Source organism: Calliphora vicina, chromosome 4, assembly GCF_958450345.1.
Source record: "Calliphora vicina chromosome 4, idCalVici1.1, whole genome shotgun sequence".
Taxonomy (NCBI): domain Eukaryota; kingdom Metazoa; phylum Arthropoda; class Insecta; order Diptera; family Calliphoridae; genus Calliphora; species Calliphora vicina.
The window spans coordinates 111,504,136-111,523,595 of record NC_088783.1 but is presented as its reverse complement, the minus strand read 5'-3'; the positions used below and the strand labels follow the sequence as shown (position 1 = coordinate 111,523,595).

At 28.7% G+C, this 19,460-nt stretch overlaps 1 protein-coding gene across 1 annotated transcript in view; it reads left to right on the top strand.

The window, feature by feature from the left end:
- Positions 1-19,460, top strand: part of norpA (no receptor potential A) — a 166,695-nt gene that overhangs the window by 121,392 nt on the left and 25,843 nt on the right. The window contains exons 3-5 of the mRNA XM_065508295.1: positions 6,140-6,860; positions 6,934-6,993; positions 14,833-14,979. Of these exons, the coding sequence (XP_065364367.1) occupies positions 6,681-6,860; positions 6,934-6,993; positions 14,833-14,979 (387 nt within the window). The 5' untranslated portion in view covers positions 6,140-6,680. The remainder of the gene's footprint in view (positions 1-6,139; positions 6,861-6,933; positions 6,994-14,832; positions 14,980-19,460) is intronic.

Here is a 19,460-nt window from a genome sequence, read left to right as displayed (position 1 = left end):
CATTTAAATTACTTTTAGATAAGTTTAAAACCAATTTTTGGTGTTTTTAAAAATTCCCAAATTGGGGAATTTTAAAATCCCAGTTTAGGAATTCCGGGATTTTTATAAAATTATAGCTATAATCATATAAATTACTTTAAGATAAGTTTAAAACCAATTTTTGGTGTTTTTAAAAATTCCCAAATTGGGGAATTTTCTAATCCCATTTTAGGAATTCATGGATTTTTATAAAATTATAGCTATAATCATCTAAATTTGTTTTAGTTAAGTTTAAAACCAATTTTTGGTATTTTTAAAAATTCCCAAATTGGGGAATTTTAAAATCCCAGTTTAGGAATTCCGAGACCTTTATGAAATTATAGCTATAATCATCTAAATTTGTTTAAGTTAAGTTTAAAACCAATTTTTGGTGTTTTTAGAAATTCCCAAATTGAGGAGTTTTCAAATCCCAGTTTAGGAATTCCGGGATTTTTATAAAATCATTACTACAATCATCTAAATTAGTTTTAGTTAAGTTTAAAACCAATTTTTGTTGTTTTTAAAAATTCCCAAATTGAGGAGTTTTCAAATCCCAGTTTAGGAATTCAGGGATTTTTGTAAAATTATAGCTATATAATCATCTAAATTTGTTTTAGTTAAGTTTAAAAATATTTTTTTGGTATTTTAAAAAATTCCCAGTTAAGTGATGTTTAAATTCCGTTTTAGGAATTCCGGAATTTTTATAAAACTATAGTTATTATCATATAAATTACCTTAAGTTAAGTTTAAATACCTTTTGGTATTATGAAATATTTCTGTGAGAAATTTCTATAAAATTTTCTTTTGAATGTAGCTTAAATTTTTTACTTTATTCTTTAAAGTATATTTTAAAAAGAATATATTCTCCTCCCTCCCCGTACTTTTATTTTTTCTTGCGCTTTAAAATGTTTGTTGTTTTTTTCTTTCTCTAAATTATTAAAATTTAAAACACTTTGTTGCCTTTTGCTTTTACAGCGCACACAATTTCCCTTAACTTTATTATCATAAAAATTTCACATGTCACATGTAAGTGCCGCACTTTATTGAACTTAGACAGGGTGCTGCTTCAATTCTGTTTTTTGTTTTTTTTTTTGCTAAACAAAGCAAACACACATGCAAACAAACATTCGTTCACTCACATGCTCGCTTACTCGGCAGCATCAACAAACGACAGGCTTTTTGTTTAAAACAACAAAACTGCTTGTTTTGGCCTCTCTCCCCTTACGAGTGCTCTCCTGCTCTTACACGTACTTATAACTGTTGTTTTGTTTATTTTTCTTTTTCTTCTTCTTTTTAATCTACCAGCATTTTGTATGAAAACAAAAATAGAAAAACAAAAACAAAGTAACGGCATATTTTTTCTGTTAGAGTAATAAAACCAACAAAAAAAGCGAAATTTAAGAAAAATCGAATGGAAACGAAAAAAAACAGCTTAAACTATGAATGAATTCAAGAAAATATACAAACTCTAAGAGTTTAGAACAGTTGCTACCAACAAAGCCTGTTTAAATGTTTAAATATGAAGCAATATAAAAAAGTTAAGTGAACAATATAACGTTTTGTAGTTGTTGGCGGGTATTAAAGACTTAAAAGCAAAAAAACAAGAATTCTTACCAGCCAGCAAGTAGTAGCTGGCAGCAAAACTCTATTATAGCATACTTTTAGGCAACATTTTCTTTAAACTAACAAAAGCATACATTTAGCTGGCAAAAAATAGCGTTAGACATTGTGTGCTTGAGTTGCTATAAAAATTATATAATGAAATTTATTCGTGCGTGCAATTTATTGGTTTTTTTTCTGTTCAAATATTTCAAGATTTTTTTTTTATTTCTATTTAAGATATAAGCTTTGCTTGTTTTTAATGTTTTTTTTGGCAAATAATAGTGTCCAAAAAAGAAACTATGATGTAAAAAAGCTTGTATGGGAAAATTTATGAGGGTTTTTTTTGAAAGCAATTTAAAACAAAAGTCAAATTTGTTAGACAAACATGAGAGCTATTAAATTTAGGACTATATTTAAAAAAAAATAAATATGTTTAACAGTAAACTAATAGGCAGGACAAAATTTTTAATGGTTTTTAAGAAAAATTAATGTTAAAAGCAAATTGTGTGATTATGAAAATTAGACTTAAATTCAGACGAAGTTTTTATTTATTTTATAAAAGGAAATGTACAAAATTCTGAAATATGTTTTATTTATCTATATATTTTTAAAAACCAAAAAATAGTCTAGTTAATGTTAAGTTCTCTAACAAAATTTAATTTTGTATTACAAATTATAATTAAGAGAGCACAATTTTTCTTGTTTATTTTCAAAACTTATTTTTCTTTAATTTAATAATTAAAATAAATTGTTAAACTATTAACAAATATTTTTAAAAAAAATTTTAAAAATTAAATTTTTGCCTGAAAAATGTATTATTCTTCTAATGCTGCAAGTAGGGTGCTTAATCATATTTTACAAAAATCATAATCAGCAGCAAGCTTAAGTTCTTTACTATTCAAAACTATAACAAAAATGTTATTAACAAAGCTTTTTTTAAAAGAAAAACTAAAACTGCATTTCAGCTATAAAAATTAAAAAAAAAAATCGACTTTAAAATTCTCTAAAAAATCAATTTTTTTATAAATTAAAAAATTTTCTTTATTTAATTATTTAGAAAATTACTATTAAACTTATTTTATGAAAAGAATTTCAAACGATAGCCTACAAAAATTTTAAAAAAATTTTTGGGTTTAATTTTCCATATTCTTTCAATGCTGGCAGTAGGGTACATATAACAAATATTTATAAAATAATAATCAACAGCTAGCTTAAGGACTTAACTATCCAAAACAATAAAAAAGTTTAACAAAGCCTATTTAAGAGAAAAACTAAAAGTACATTTCAGCTACATTTATTTAAAAAAAAAATAATTCGACTTTAAAATCTTCTAAAAAATCTATTTTTTTATAAATCAAAATTTTTTCTTTAATTAATTACTTAGAAAATTACTATTAAACTAATTATATTTTTTAAAAGAAATTCAATAAAATTTTAAAAATTTTAAATTTTTTGGTTTAATTTTCCCAATTCTTATAATGCTGTCAGTAGGGTACATACAACAAATATTTATTAAATCATAATCCACAGCTATGTAGCTTAAGGACTTAACTATTCAAAAATATAATAAAGTTTGAATATTATTAACAAACATAATTTTTTAAAAAATAAATACTAAGATAACTTTTAAGCAAAAATTTTTGTTAAAAAAAAATTGACTTTAAAATTGTTTAAAAAATAGAATTTATTAAAAAATTAAAAATGTTTTGTTTATAAATTATTAAATAAAATTAAGTTAAACTAATTATATATTTGAAAAACAAAATCAAACTAAAACCAACAAAAAATTTAAAAAATTTAAAAATCCCAAAAAATTATCCCACCTGAGGAATTCAACTTTAAATGGCTGTAGTAAGAGTTATAATTAAGTTCGTTAAATATAGAAAGCATTTACTGAAAGCTTAACTCTTGCTGTATTTTTATAATAATTAAAATTTCCCTTGACTATAGCAGTTAAAAAGTTGTGTGTCTATGAAAAATAGTTACTTCTAAGACCTATAAAAAAATTTTTTTTTTTGGTTAATTTTTAAAAATATAATTTCAAAAGATTTTTAAAAAATTTTTCTAAAAATTATTTAAAGCCATCGTTAGATATTCAAATAATTTTTTAAAAAATTCTTGTAAACTTTAATAAAAAAAGTTAGGAGATAAATATTGCAAAACACAAGGCGAAATTATAACATTTTATGGAATTAAAGTGAAATGTGTTTAAAACCTATTAACGTTATAATTAAGTTCGTTAAATATAGAAATTAAAATTAATTTAAATCTCCGCTGTCTAAACCAGTTAAAAAGTTGTGTGTCTATGAAAAATAGTTACTTCTAATTCCCAAAAAAAAAAAAAAATTTTCGGGTATTTTTTAAAAATATAATTTCAAATGATTTTTAAAAAATTTTCCTAAAAATTATTTTCAGCCATCGTTAGCTATTCAAATAATTTTTTAAAAAATTCTTGTAAGCTTTAATAAAAAAGTTAGGAGACAAATATAGCAAAACACAAGGTGAAATTATAACGTTTTATGGAATTAAAGTGAAATTTGTTTAAAACCTTTTAAGTTTTTAACAAATACAGCAAGTTACCTTGCTGTATTTTTATAATAATTAAAATTTCCGCTGTTCTAGCATTTAAAAAGTTGTGCGTGGCTATGAAAAATAGTTACCTCTAAGACTTGTACAAATTTTTTTTTTGGTTAATTTTTAAAAATATAATTTTAATAGATATTTAAAAAAATTTTCTAAAAATTATTTAAAGCAATCCTTAGCTATTCAAATAATTTTTTAGAAAATTCTTGTAAACTTTAATAAAAAAGTTAGGAGACAAATATAGCAAAATACAAGGCGAAATTTAACATTTTATGGAAATAAAGTTACATTTTTTTTTAAAACCTTTCAAGTGATATAGCATAATCATTATAATTTATCTAAATTAAGATCAATGCAATTCAAAAAGTATGAAAAATAGTTACTTCTAATTCCCAAAAAAAAATTTTTTTTCGGGTAATTTTTAAAAATATAAATTCAAAAGATTTTTAAAAAATTTTTCTAAAAATTATTTAAAGCCATCGTTAGCTATTGAAATAATTTTTTAAAAAATTCTTGTAAACTTTAATAAAAAAGTTAGGAGACAAATATTGCAAAACACAAGGCGAAATTATAACATTTTATGGAATTAAAGTGATTTTTTTTTAAAAATCTTTTAAGTAATATAGCTTAATCATTATAATTTCTCTAAATCATGATCAAAGCAATTAAAAAAACCCTAAATTCTTTAACATATTTTCATGTTTTAAAATTCTGTCTTTAATTAATTAAATTTAATAGATTTTCTTTTAGAAATTCTTTGCCGACCTGTCCAGAAATTTAAAATTAAGAGATTCTAGATTTTTGTAATTTTTTTAAGATAAAATTTCTTACATTTTTTATTCCCATTTAAAAATTGAGTTTTTTTTTGTATTGAGTTTTATTAAAAATTAGAGATTCTAGATTTTTGTGTTTTATGTAAGAAACTATTTCTTAAATATTGTTATACCCATTTACAAATTGTTGTCTTCAATTGATTTTTAAAGCACTATTTTAATCTCGGTAAGTTACATTTAAGGTTTGAGCCAAAATGTTTATATCTTTTATAAAGATTTTTGTAAAATTTGTGTCTTTTTGTTCAAAACATTTCTTCAGTTCTATTTTATTTTCAAAATTTTCTTAGCTGGAAAATTATTGAGGCACTAAGATCACTTTTGACCACCTAACTTTTTCCTTGAATGATAAATTTAAGATGTTTTCTATTGAAATTCTCTCTAAACACTAAGTTATCTTTCCGCTTTTATAATTTCACTGCTAATTCCTATAATTCATACTTTTTTTTGGTTTCAATTACTTTAATTTTGCATTTCCATTCTCTTTTAGACCTGCTAATTTCGAAAACCTTGAACATTTTTGTGATTTTCATTCAAATCCCCAAAGTAAAATTCCACCTTTCAACACCGCCCTTTTAATAATTTCTATTGTGTTTGCAAAATGTTTTATTTGCTTAGAAATCCTACTACTAATTTTCCATAACGCCTTCTTTCCCCCCACTTTTGACATTTAACAATTTATTATTCCTTTATAACTGCTAACTGGGAATACCCATTTTCCTAGCAAACTATTTAATAGGATTTTTTCTTTTCAACCAAAAAAAATAAATAAATATAAAGAAAATAATACAACAGCTGTCATTATGTTTATAATGGTTGTAAAAATTATATATTATTATGTTTAAGTACACTTTTAATGTCATTTGGTTGTGTTCTTTCAGCAGATTGCCTAAAATGACAAGACATTAAAAACAAACACAACTGACATTTAAAAGAAATATGGCTCTAAATGAAATAAATTTACATTTCACACACAATAATTGGCTTCATAATACATTTTATCAAGTATTTAAATAGAAATTTAACAGATTTCAACAAATTTATTTAAAAAAACCCCAACAATTAGCTAAAACTAAACTCTTTTTATTTTGTTCTACTCTTTGCAGTTAAAAATTAAAGCAACAACAACAACAATAATAATAATAACATCAACAAACAAAACGTAAACAAAGCAACCACACATGTTTACAAACACCTGTAACAACATTCCATTGCATAGAGTGTGTGAAGGAGAGAAAGAGACAACTATAGTGTGGTGGCTAATTAAATAGTTAATAAATAAGTAGAGCTGCCACTAAAATAAAAATGTTTACATTTAACTGCAAGGAAATATGAGATTTACCACCCAGAGACATTATTGTCCTTAAAAACAACCTAAAGAAATGTTTTTAATACAAACATTTAAACTCTAACAAATAGTGTTTAGGTTTTAATTACTAGAATAAAGTAAACAAAAAAAATTAAAAACAGATTTAATGAAATAGCTAAAAAAAATACCAAAACAAAGCTGTCGTCGTGTTAGAGCAGTTGAGGTAGCAAAGGCAGCCCAAGAAGGAGTATTTTTAAACACTTTAATTTATTTAGTATTTAATACATAATTTTTTAAATAATTTGTTTTTCTAAAAAACAAATTAAAATTCAAACAAAATGACCAAGAAGTACGAGTTCGATTGGATAATACCGGTGCCGCCGGAATTGACAACCGGCTGTGTATTCGATCGCTGGTTTGAGAATGAAAAGGAAACGAAAGAGAATGATTTTGAAAAGGATGCCTTATTTAAAGTGGATGAATATGGTTTCTTTTTGTATTGGAAAAGTGCGGATAGAGTGAGTGAAAATAATTTAAACAAAAATTTTATAAATATGTTAAAATTTTCTTTATTTTTTTGTGTGTTAACAGGGTGGCGATGTCATTGAATTATGTCAAGTTAGTGATATAAGAGCTGGTGGTGTACCCAAGGTAATTATTAATCTATTATTCAATACTTGTATTACATTATTATATTATTTCCACAAATGCTATGAATGTCATTTTAGTTAAAAAGTTATCTTTCTTAATAATTTAATTTAAGTGGTTAAATCTTATAAACTTTTTGGAATCCTTAATTGTAAACTTAAGAAATATTTCCAATTAATAAGATTTGAAGCAGATTTCTCGTGTTTATTGATTTTTAACATATTTCTTTTAACCTTTCGTGAGTTTCTTTTTTATAATTCTTTTAAATAATATCAGGTTGTTAAAATAAGAGGTCTTTAAGCGCTTCATATCATTAAATTTAAATAAAACAAAATGTGTGTGAGACATCATCGAAATGTTTTATTTGTTTGAAAGGGAATAAACATCCTGTAAATGAACGCCTCGACTTCGCCTCATCCAAAATGTCAAATTTTCCATGACTCTGGCTCATTAATCAGGCTAAATTTGTCTGATGTCATGGATTATGTTGGCTTTGAGATCCGCTGTGGTTTTTGGTTTATTCGCACAGACCTACGACTTAAGAAAATCCCACAAGAAAAAGTTGAACTGGGTAAAATCGCACGATCTCGGTGGACAGTTCACATCAACTTCACATGAGATGCAAAATGTGCAGAATGTGACATGAGTTGTGTGGCATGTAGCGCCGTCCTATTGAAACCACATGTCGTTGGTGTCCTTATCATCCAATTCTGGTGAAAAGAAGTTGGTAATCATCGAACTATAGCGCTATCGATCTCAAAAAAATTTAGACCGATGAAGAAGCCAACCCAAAATCTAGACCAAACAGTGACTTTTTTCAGGATGCATTGGACGCTCCTGGATCTCATGTGTATTGGTATCGTCCCAAATTCGACAATTTTGTTTGTTGACGTACACATTTGTCCAGGCCTCACGTTTAACATTGCCCGAACAGAACACTCGTCTTGCTGATGACCCTTTATAAAATCTCAGCAACTTTTTCTAGAGCTTACTAGTTTCAACAATAAGTTACATTCAAAATATTTCCTGAAAACATACTTTGATTTTAGTTCAAAATCGTCTAAATAATGTCCAGGTGTTGAAATTCATTCATGATATCAATTAGCTTTAGACGATTGTTGAGGAAGCTGCAGAGGAGACAGTGAAGGAGACAAGACTAAAGAGGAGACTATAGACTTTAATTTAGAGGGGAGTATATACGGGGAGACAACAGAAGGGACTATAGACGATACTTTAGAGGAGACTATAGACGAGACTTCGGAGTAGACTATAGACGAGACTACAGAGGAGACTAGACGATACTTTAGAGGAGACTATAGACGAGACTTTAGAGGAGACTGTAGACGCAAATTCAGAGGAGACTATAGACGATACTTTAGAGGAGTCTATAGATGAGACTTTAGAGGAGACTACACACGAGACTATAGACGAGACTTTAGGAACTTCAGAGGAGACTAGAAGAGATTATCACTAGACTTTAGAGGAGACTATAAATATTAGAGTACACTTTAGAGGAGACTATAGACGAGACTATAGGTGAGACTTTAGAGGAGACTTTAGAAAAGAGTTTTGAGCAGACTATGGAAGAGACTTTAGATGAAACTTCAGAAGAGACTATAGATGAAAATTAGAGGAGACTATAGACAGGACTTTAGAAGAGACTATGGACGATACTTTAGAAGAGACTATAGACTAGACTCTAGAAGAGACTTTAGAGGAGACTATAGACTTCAGAGGAGACGATAGACGAGACTATAGATGAGATTTTAGAGGAGACGATACTTCAGAGAAGACATTAGAGGAGACTTTAGAGGAGACTATAGACTAGACTATAGAAGAGACTTTAGAGGAGACTATAGACGAAACATCAGAGGAGACTATAGACGATACTTTAGAGGAGATATTAGAAGAGACTTTAGAGGTGACTATAGACGAAACTTTAGAGGAGACTATAGACGAAATTTTAGAGGACGCTATAGACGAGAATTTGGAGGAGACTTCGGAGTAGGCTATAGACGAGACTTTAGAGGAGACTAGACGATACTTTAGAGGAGACTATAGACGAGACTTTATAGGAGACTGTAGACGCAAATTCAGAGGTGACTATAGACGATACTTTAGAGGAGTATATAGATGAGACTTTAGAGGAGACTACACACGAGACTATAGACGAGACTTTAGGAACTTCAGAGGAGACTAGAAGAGATTATCACTAGACTTTAGAGGAGACTATAAATATTAGAGTACACTTTAGAGGAGACTATAGACGAGACTATAGGTGAGACTTTAGAGGAGACTGTAGAAAAGAGTTTTGAGCAGACTATGGAAGAGACTTTAGATGAAACTTCAGAAGAGACTATAGATGAAAATTAGAGGAGACAATAGACGGGACTTTAGAAGAGACTATGGACGATACTTTAGAAGAGACTATAGACTAGACTCTAGTGGAGACTATAGACTTCAGAGGAGACGATAGACGAGACTATAGATGAGATTTTAGAGGAGACGATACTTCAGAGAAGACATTAGAGGAGACTTTAGAGGAGACTATAGACTAGACTATAGAAGAGACTTTAGAGGAGACTATAGACGAAACATCAGAGGAGACTATAGACGATACTTTAGAGGAGATATTAGAAGAGACTTTAGAGGAGACTATAGACGAAACTTTAGAGGAGACTATAGACGAAATTTTAGAGGAGGCTATAGACGAGAATTTGGAGGAGACTGTAGACGCAACTTCAGAGGAGACTATAGACGAAAATTCAGAGGAGACTATAGACGATACTTTAGAAGAGACTTTAGAGGAGACTACACATGAGACGAGACTTTAGGAACTTCAGAGCAGACTATAGAAGGGATTATAACGAGACTTTACAGGAGACTATTGAAGAGACTTTAGAAAAGACTATAGACGAAACTTCAGAGAAGTCGATCGATGAAACTATAGATGAGACTATAGACTAGACTATAAAAGAGAATTTAGAGGAGACTACAGACGAAACATCAGTGGAGACTATAGACGATACTTTAGAGGAGATATTAGAAGAGACTGTAGACGAGACTTTAGAGGAGATTATAGACGTTACTTTAGAGGAGACTATGACAAAACTTCAGAGGAGACTATAGATGAGACTTTTGATGCGACTATATACGATACTTTAGAGGCGACTATAGACGAGACTATAGATGAGACTATAGATGAGACTTTAGAGGAGACTAGATCATACTTTAGAGGAGACTATAAACGCAACTTCAGAGGAGACTATGACGAAAGTTCAGAGGAGACAATTGACGAGATTTTAAAAGGGACTATAGACGATACTTTAGAGGAGACTATAGACGAGACTTTAGAGGAGACTACACACGAGACTTTAGGAACTTTAGAAGAGACTATAGAAGAGATTATAACGAGACTTTAGAGGAGATTATAGACGAGAGTTTAGAGAAAACTTTTGAGGAGACTATGGAAGAGACTTTAGACGCAACTTAAGACTAGACTATAGAAGAGGAGACTACAGACGAAACGTCAGTGGAGACTATAGACGATACTTTAGAGGAGATATTAGAAGAGACTGTAGACGAGACTTTAGAGGAGACTATAGACGATACTTTAGAAGAGACTATAGACTAGACTCTAGAAGAGACTTTAGAGGAGACTATAGACTTCAGAGGAGACGATAGACGAGACTATAGATGAGATTTTAGAGGAGACGATACTTCAGAGAAGACATTAGACGATGCTTTAGAGGAGACTATAGACTAGACTATAGAAGAGAATTTAGAGGAGACTACAGACGAAAAATCAGTGGAGACTATAGACGATACTTTAGAGGAGATATTAGAAGAGACTGTTGACGAGACTTTAGAGGAGACTATAGACAAGACTTCAGAGGAGACTATAACGAGACTATATATGAGACTTTAGATGCGACTATATACGATACTTTAGAGGAGACTATAGACGAGACTATAGATGAGACTTTAGAGGAGACTTTTAGAGGAGACTGTAGAGGAGACTATAGACGCAACTTCAGAGGAGGCTATAGACAAACTTCAGAGGAGACAATTGACAAGACTTTAGAAGAGACTATAGACGAGACTATAGTTGAGACTTTAGAGGGGACTATAGATATTAGAGGAGATTAAAGACGAGACTATAGTTGAGACATTAGAGGGGACTACATACCAGACTATAGGCGAGACTTTAGGAACTTTAGATGAGACTATAGAAGAGATTATAACGATACTTTAGAGGAGATTATAGACGATAGTTTAGAGAAAACTTTTGAGGAGACTATGGAAGAGACCTTAGACGCAACTTAAGAAGGGACTATAGACGATACTTTAGAGGAGCCTATAGATGATACTTTACAGGAGACTATTGAAGAGGCTTTAGAAGAGACTATATGCGAAACATCAGATGAGACTATAGACGAGAAATTGTAGAAGATTTGTGGAAATCAATCGAAAGCTAGGTTTTCAGCTCAAAACGACCCAAAACTGTTCAACATTTTGCTTGAATACTGGCTTCAAATTCCTTGCCAATTAATCTCATTTAGCTGCAGATTTTCTTACTCTTTCTTCATTTTTCCTTACTCCCCTTTTTTTAAAAAAAGCCTTGAAATGTCACTGTTGACATTATGTATGTACACAAGCCGTTATTATCATCATTATTGTTGTTGTGTCAAAAAACAAAAAAATTAACATGTTCAAATTTGTCGTTTTTACTTCATATTGTTGTTTTTTTTTTTGTTCTTTACTCTTTGGCCAAAATGGAGCAGCATTATTTTGCATTTACAAGAAACTTGTTAACAAAAATGTTCATTAATATTTAATGTGAGAAACGTGTTGCCAATTTCAATACAATACTATACAATACAGCAGAACACAACACGTCAAACTATTTACATTTTAAATGTTAAACTCGGAGGGGTTAGCAAAGAGCAGAGCAAAAAAAAAATACTTATTTGAGTTTTGCAAATTTTGTTAAAGTTTTTCTTTCAATAAAAGAGGGGGGGGAAGGGAGGTGTGAAAAGTTAAAAATTAACCAGCAACATGTGGCAAGTAAAAGAGAATTTAAATTTCTTAGGAATTTAAAGTAGAGTTTAAGTATATTTTAGGAATGATTTTATAAAAGTAACTTAAGTGAAAATGAATAACTTTCCATTGGGTTGAAAAGAAAAAAACAAATTAACAGATCTTTACAGATCATATCTTGACATATAGACGATGCCAGCTCTGCCTTGAAATAAAACTCTGTGGCCATGTAACGCAGAGTTGCATTTTGAAGTGTGGCCATGTTTCGCAGAGTTGCATTTCGGGCAGAGCTGGAAAATGTTAATCGATTTAAGGCAAATAGCAAATTTATTAGTAAATTTTGATTAGAAGAGTGTTATTAAACTAAGACAACAATTCGTATTCATTTTAAAACCAACATATTATTTTATATAATTATTTATATGATAAATTATAAATATATGAGAAAAATTATTAACGCGAATAAATTTAGTAGAATAATCTTGATAGATCGAAGTAATGCAGCTGAGATTCACCAAGTATCTGCTCTCTAAGTTAGTCCTACATATTGTACTTGAAACCAATTCTGATTTCTTCTCACAGATAGCCAAATATTTTCTCTTCTTTTACTTTATCCTCCCAACGATATTCATTTATTCAATTTAATTTTTATATTGCTGGGTTAACTTGTCAACATTTTCTTTCCTTTCCCCCTAACCAACATTTCCAATTCAATGCAATATTCAGGTTACAAATTTTATTTGCCTTTTCCTATACATGCATTTTTTTCACTTGGTTTTTTTTCAGCTGCCAACCGAAATAATTGTGATGTTAAAATACAAAACCCTAAAAAGTGAAAAAAAATATGTATGCAAACATTTCCATATTGATGGAAATGCATTGCAAATTATTGAGTACAATATGAAATGTTAAAACACAAGTACTGGGTATCAGTTTTCCTTTCAATACATTTTTTTATTTTATTTTATTTTGTACTTTTCAGTGTTTTATTTTTGCACACATTTGCATTTTTTTTTTATTTTTTTTTTGTAACACTGATGCCTTTAAATGCATAGCAATGGGGCTGTTGAAATGTGCATACAACAATTTCCATATTGCTCCAGTTTAATTTAAGTTTTTATTTAATGTTTTGCATTGCAAAATGCTGATTGTTGGAAAATTTAAGTTGAATAAAGAATTTTGTTTGTATTTAAGTTTAAATGGTAACACTAATTGCTCTATTAGTTTAATAACACATTTCTAATCTTTATTTTCTCTTTCTTAATTTATTATTATATCAACTATCATTTAACATTCCCAGCTCTGCTTGAAATGCAGCTCTGTGACCATGTAACGCAGAGTTGCATTTTGAAGTGTGGCCATGTTACGCAGAGTTGCATTTCGTGCAGAGCTGGAAAATGTTAATTGATTTAAGGCAAATAGTAAATTTATTAGTAAATTTTGATTAGAAGAGTGTTATTAAACTAAGAAAGCAATACGAATGCATAAATTATTGATAAATTATAAATATATGAGAAAAAATTATTAACGCGAATAGTTTTTTAAGAATAATCAGTTATGAAAAAACATTTGTTATCACAATAATCCGTCTTTAGTTTTCAATCTTAAAAAATTATGAATTTTCTTACTTTTTTTAAAAAAAGTTCCTATTAAATCCAATAACACTTATATTTATTCCATGTATTTATCAACTATTGCCCCAAACCCCTGACCTTAACTTGCTTATTTTATGTATAAATACAAATTGATTTGCAACAACCCACATTATTTCCATTTTATTAATCCAACATCTACCAGCATCATGCCATAACCCCTCCCTCTAACATGCTAAACTGACAAGCACACTCCAGTGTGTGTGTGTGTCAGCAAGTGAAGTTTACTACTGATTTCTAACAAACTGACATCTCTAACCTTTCAACTCATTTATTACTTTCAAATACCCAGCAAGAGCAATTAATTAGCATCCGTTTACAAATACCAAATTGCATTCTAGCAATATAATATGAGAGCTATAAAAAGCAAACTAAATAAATATTCAATTATTTAATTTTAAATGAAAGAGAAAAAATTTCAAACTACATGTCAATTAACATTTCAACAAAATTAAAGCACTGAAAACTGCAATGAAATTTAATTAAATGTTTAAGTAAAATATAAAATGAAAAAATGAAGAAAAAAATCACAGGATATTGCAAATTAAAAATTTAATTAAAAGCAATTTAGAAATTGACAGCCGGCTAACCTAGTTTAAAAAAAAACAGAAATAAATAATTTAAAGCAGGTCATTCAAAACAAAATACATGAAAATTATATGAAATATTAAAGAAAACTTAAAATACAGTTTATTTTTTCATTAAATAATTCCAAAACCCATCAAATCTAAACTTGCTGTCAATCTCTCTCTCTCTTACCCAAAAACATGAAACAATTTAGAAAATAGTAAAAGCAACATATTTTTCACTTCAATATGTCACAGTTAATCTCATCACTCCTATCATAACATGATGTTGCACAAACAAGACAGAATAACAAAAAATAAAAATAAAGAAAAAAAACAGGAAAAACCAGTATAAGAAATATAAACAGTTATGAAGTAATGAAATTTGTTTTTAATCTATTTTACTTTATATCCGGTTGTTTTGCTAAACTAAATATCCGGTGTTAAATATAAAAAATAATAATAACTTGCTCTCTCCCCTACCCCCACAATTTTATAACTAAATATGACATTGACATAAATCTATTTTTTTATGTTTTATTGCCAACTAATATTTATTTACTTTATGCTGTTTCTTTTTCCAGGATCCCAAAATTCTCGATAAAGTAACGAAAAAAAATGGAGCAGATCAAAATGCTTTGGATAAAAAATCTTTAACTATATGCTCGAATACAGATTATATAAATATAACATATCATCATGTCGTTTGTCCAGATGCCGATACGGCAAAGGTGGGTATTTGTTATTTGAAAAAAAAATATAAGAAAATAATGGTATAGATTTAACGGCAGGACATAAATATTTAAAGAATTTCACTGCCAACAATGAAATGGCTTGACATAAATCTCTGCAAAATAATAATTAACATCTGTGGCATCTATATCGCATTATAAATCTGCATTAGAGAAATTTATGTCTTAACATAAATATTTTTAAAATTAATGTCTTAATATAAATGTTTATGTCTACACCAAAATGTCTTGACATAAATATTTGCAAACATGTTTAACTTGACATAAATATTAAAAATGTATATCTTGACATAAACATAAATATTTTTGAAATGTTTGTTATGGCTTGATATACGGTCTACCAAAATTATGTCTTGACATAAATTTCATAAAAATATGCGGAAGGACATAACAATTAAAAAAATGTTTGACATATATCTCACATCATAAATCTGATCTAGAGAAATTTATGTCTTAACATAAATATTTTTAAAATGTATGTCTTGACATAAATGTTTGTCTATACTAAAATGTCTCATTAAAATATTTTTAATTTTATGTTATAACATAAATATTTTTTTAGCATTCATGTCTTGACATAAATATTTACAAACATATTTAGCTCGACATAAATAATAAAAATATATATAGACTAATTGCGAAATTTATGTCTTGACATAATTATTTTTTAATATCATGTCTAGACATAAATTAAGACTAACGACAGTACTATTAGTTAGTCTACCAAAATTTTAATATATTTTTAATTATGTCTTGAAATAAATATTTAAGAAAAAATTGTTAACATCTATGTTGCAACATAAAATTGCATTAGGGAAATGTATGTCTTAACATAAAAATTTTTTAAATAGATGTCTTGACACAAATGTTTATGTCTACTCAAAAATGTGTGTCTACTACAAATTCATGTATTGACATAAATATTTACAAACATGTATATCTTGACATAAATATTTTAGAAATGTTGGCTCAATACGAATATTAGTTAATTTATGTCTTGACATATTTTTTTAATATCATATCTTGACATAAATTAAGACTATATGTCTTATTTATGTCTTAACATAAATTAAGACTATATGTCTTATTTATGTCTTAACATAAATTAAGACTATAATGTAGTCTAGTCTAGCAAAATTTTAATATATATTTAATTTTGTCTTGACATAAATCTCTTATAAATTTATGTCTTGACATATTTTTTTATTATGACTTGACATAAATTGATACTATAGAGTGTAATCCTTTTAATTCCTTTTCATTTTATGTTTTACCATAAATATTTTGAACATTCATGCCTTGACATAAATATTTACAAACATAACTTCACATAAATATTTTAGAATGTTTGCTTTGAAATCTAATACTCAATACGAATATTTGCAAAATTTATGTCTTGACATATTTTTTATTATCATGTCTTGACATAAATTAAGAATATATGTCTTAGTCTAGCAAAATTTTAATATATATTAAATTATGTCTTGACATAAATCTCTTATAAATTTATGTCTTGACATATTTTTTTTATCATGTCTTGACATAAATTGAGACTATAGACTATATTCCTTTTAATTCCTTTTCATTTTATGTTTTACCATCAATATTTTGAACATTCATGTCTTGACATAAATATTAAAATTGCAAATCTTGCCATAAACATTTTAGAAATGTTTGTTTTGAAATCTAAAACGTAATATGAATATTGGAGGAAGTTATGTCTTGACTTTTTTTTTAATATCATGTCTAGACATAAATTAAGACTATCGACGGTACTATAATAGTCAACCAAAATTTTAATATATGTATTTTTAATTATGTCTTGACATAAATATCTTAAAAATATACGTAATGACATAAATATTAAAAAATATGTTGTTGACATTTGTGTGACATTATAAATCTGCTTCAGAGAAATTTATGTCTTAACATAAATATTTTTTAAAAATAATGTCTTGACATAAATTTTTATGTCTACACCAAAATGTCCCGTTTAATTCTTTTTCACTTTATGTTTTATCATAAATATTTTGAACATTGATGTCTTGACATAAATATTTACAAACATATATATCTGACATAAATATTATAAAAAAGTTGGCTTTGAAATCTAATACGTAATATGGATATTAACTAAATATATGTCTTGACATAATTTTTTGTAATATCATGTCTTGACATAATGTGAAATGTTGGCTTTGTAATCTAATACGTAATATGGATATTAACTAAATATATGTCTTGATATAATTTTTTGTAATATCATGTCTAGACATAAATTAATACTATCGACGGTAATATAATTTAGTCTACTAAAATTTTAATATATTTTTAATTATGTCTTGACATAAATATCTTAAAAGTATCTAATGACATAAATATGCATTAGAGCAACATAAATCTGCATTAGAGCAATTTATGTCTTAACATAAATATTTTTGAAATTGATGTCTTGACATAAATGTTTATGTCTACACTAAAATATCAAAAAAATGGAAAGTAATCATAAAACGGATTTACTTTAAATATTTTGAAGATTCAAATCTTGTACAAACAAATATTTTAACAATGTTTACTTTGAAAACGACGTATTATACATATTAGGGAAATTTATGTCTTGACATAAAGAGGAGACCTTAGAGGAGACTGTAGACAAAACATCAGAGGAGACTATAGACGAGACTTTAGAGGAGACTATAAACGAGACTTTAGAAACGACTATAGACGATACTTTAGAGGAGACTATAGAAGAGACTTTAGAGGAATCTATAGAAGAGACTTTAGAGGAGACTATAGAAGATACTATAGAGGAGACCATAGACGAAACTTCAGAGAAGACTATAGATGAGACTTAGAGGAGACTTTAGAGGAGACTATAGACGAGACTTTAGAGGAGACTATAGATGAGACTTAGAGGAGACTATAGACGAGGCGTTAGAGGAGACATTAGAGGAAACTTTAGTGGAGACTATAGACTAGACTGTAGACGAGACTTTAGAGGAGACTATAGACAAGACTATTAACGATACTTTAGAGGAGATTATAGACGAGACTTTAGAGGAAACTATAGACGAAACTTCAGAGGAGACTACAGATGAGTCTTAGAGGAGACTATAGACGAGACTTTAGTGGAGACTATTGACGATACTTTAGAGGAGACTATAGACTAGACTTTAGGCGAAACTTTAGAGGAGACTATAGACGAAACTTCAGAGGAGACTATAGATGAGACTTTAGAGGAGACTATAGACGATACTTTATAGGACACATTAGTGGAGACTTTAGAGAAGACTATAGGCGATACTTTAGAGACTATAAACTAGACTGTAGAGGAGACTATAGACGAAAATTCAGAGGAGACTACAGACGAGATTTAGAGGAGGCTTTAGAGGAGACTATAGACGAGACTTTAGTGGAGACTATTGACGATACTTTAGAGGAGATTATAGACGAGACTTTAGAGGAGACTATAGTCGAAACTTCAGAGGAGACTACAGATGAGACTTAGAGGAGGCTTTAGAGGAGACTATAGACGAGACTTTAGTGGAGACTATTGACGATACTTTAGAGGAGACTATAGACTAGACTGTAGGCGAAACTTTAGAGGAGACTATAGACGAAACTTCAGAGGAGACTATAGATGAGACTTTAGAGGAGACTATAGACGAAACTTTATAGGACACATTAGTGGAGACTTTAGAGAAGACTATTGGCGATACTTTAGAGACTATAAACTAGACTGTAGAGGAGACTATAGACGAAAATTCAGAGGAGACTACAGACGAGATTTAGAGGAGACTATAGACGAGACTTTAGTGGAGACTATTGACGATACTTTAGAGGAGATTATAGACGAGACTTTAGAGGAGACTATAGTCGAAACTTCAGAGGAGACTACAGATGAGACTTAGAGGAGACTATAGACGAGACTTTAGTGGAGACTATTGACGATACTTTAGAGGAGACTATAGACTAGACTGTAGACGAAACTTTAGAGGAGACTATAGACGAAACTTCAGAGGAGACTATAGATGAGACTTAGAGGAGACTTTAGAGGAGACTATAGACGAGACTTTATAGACGATACTTTATAGGAAACATTAGAGGCGACTTTAGTGGAGACTATTGGCGATACTTTAGAGACTATAAACTAGACTGTATAGGAGACTATAGACGAAACTTCAGAGGAGACTACAGATGAGACTTAGAGGAGGCTTTAGAGGAGACTATAGACGAGACTTTAGTGGAGACTATTGACGATACTTTAGAGGAGATTATAGACTAGACTGTAGACGAAACTTTAGAGGAGACTATAGACGAAACTTCAGAGGAGACTATAGATGAGACTTAGAGGAGACTTTAGAGGAGACTATAGACGAGACTTTATAGACGATACTTTATAGGAAACATTAGAGGCGACTTTAGTGGAGACTATTGGCGATACTTTAGAGACTATAAAC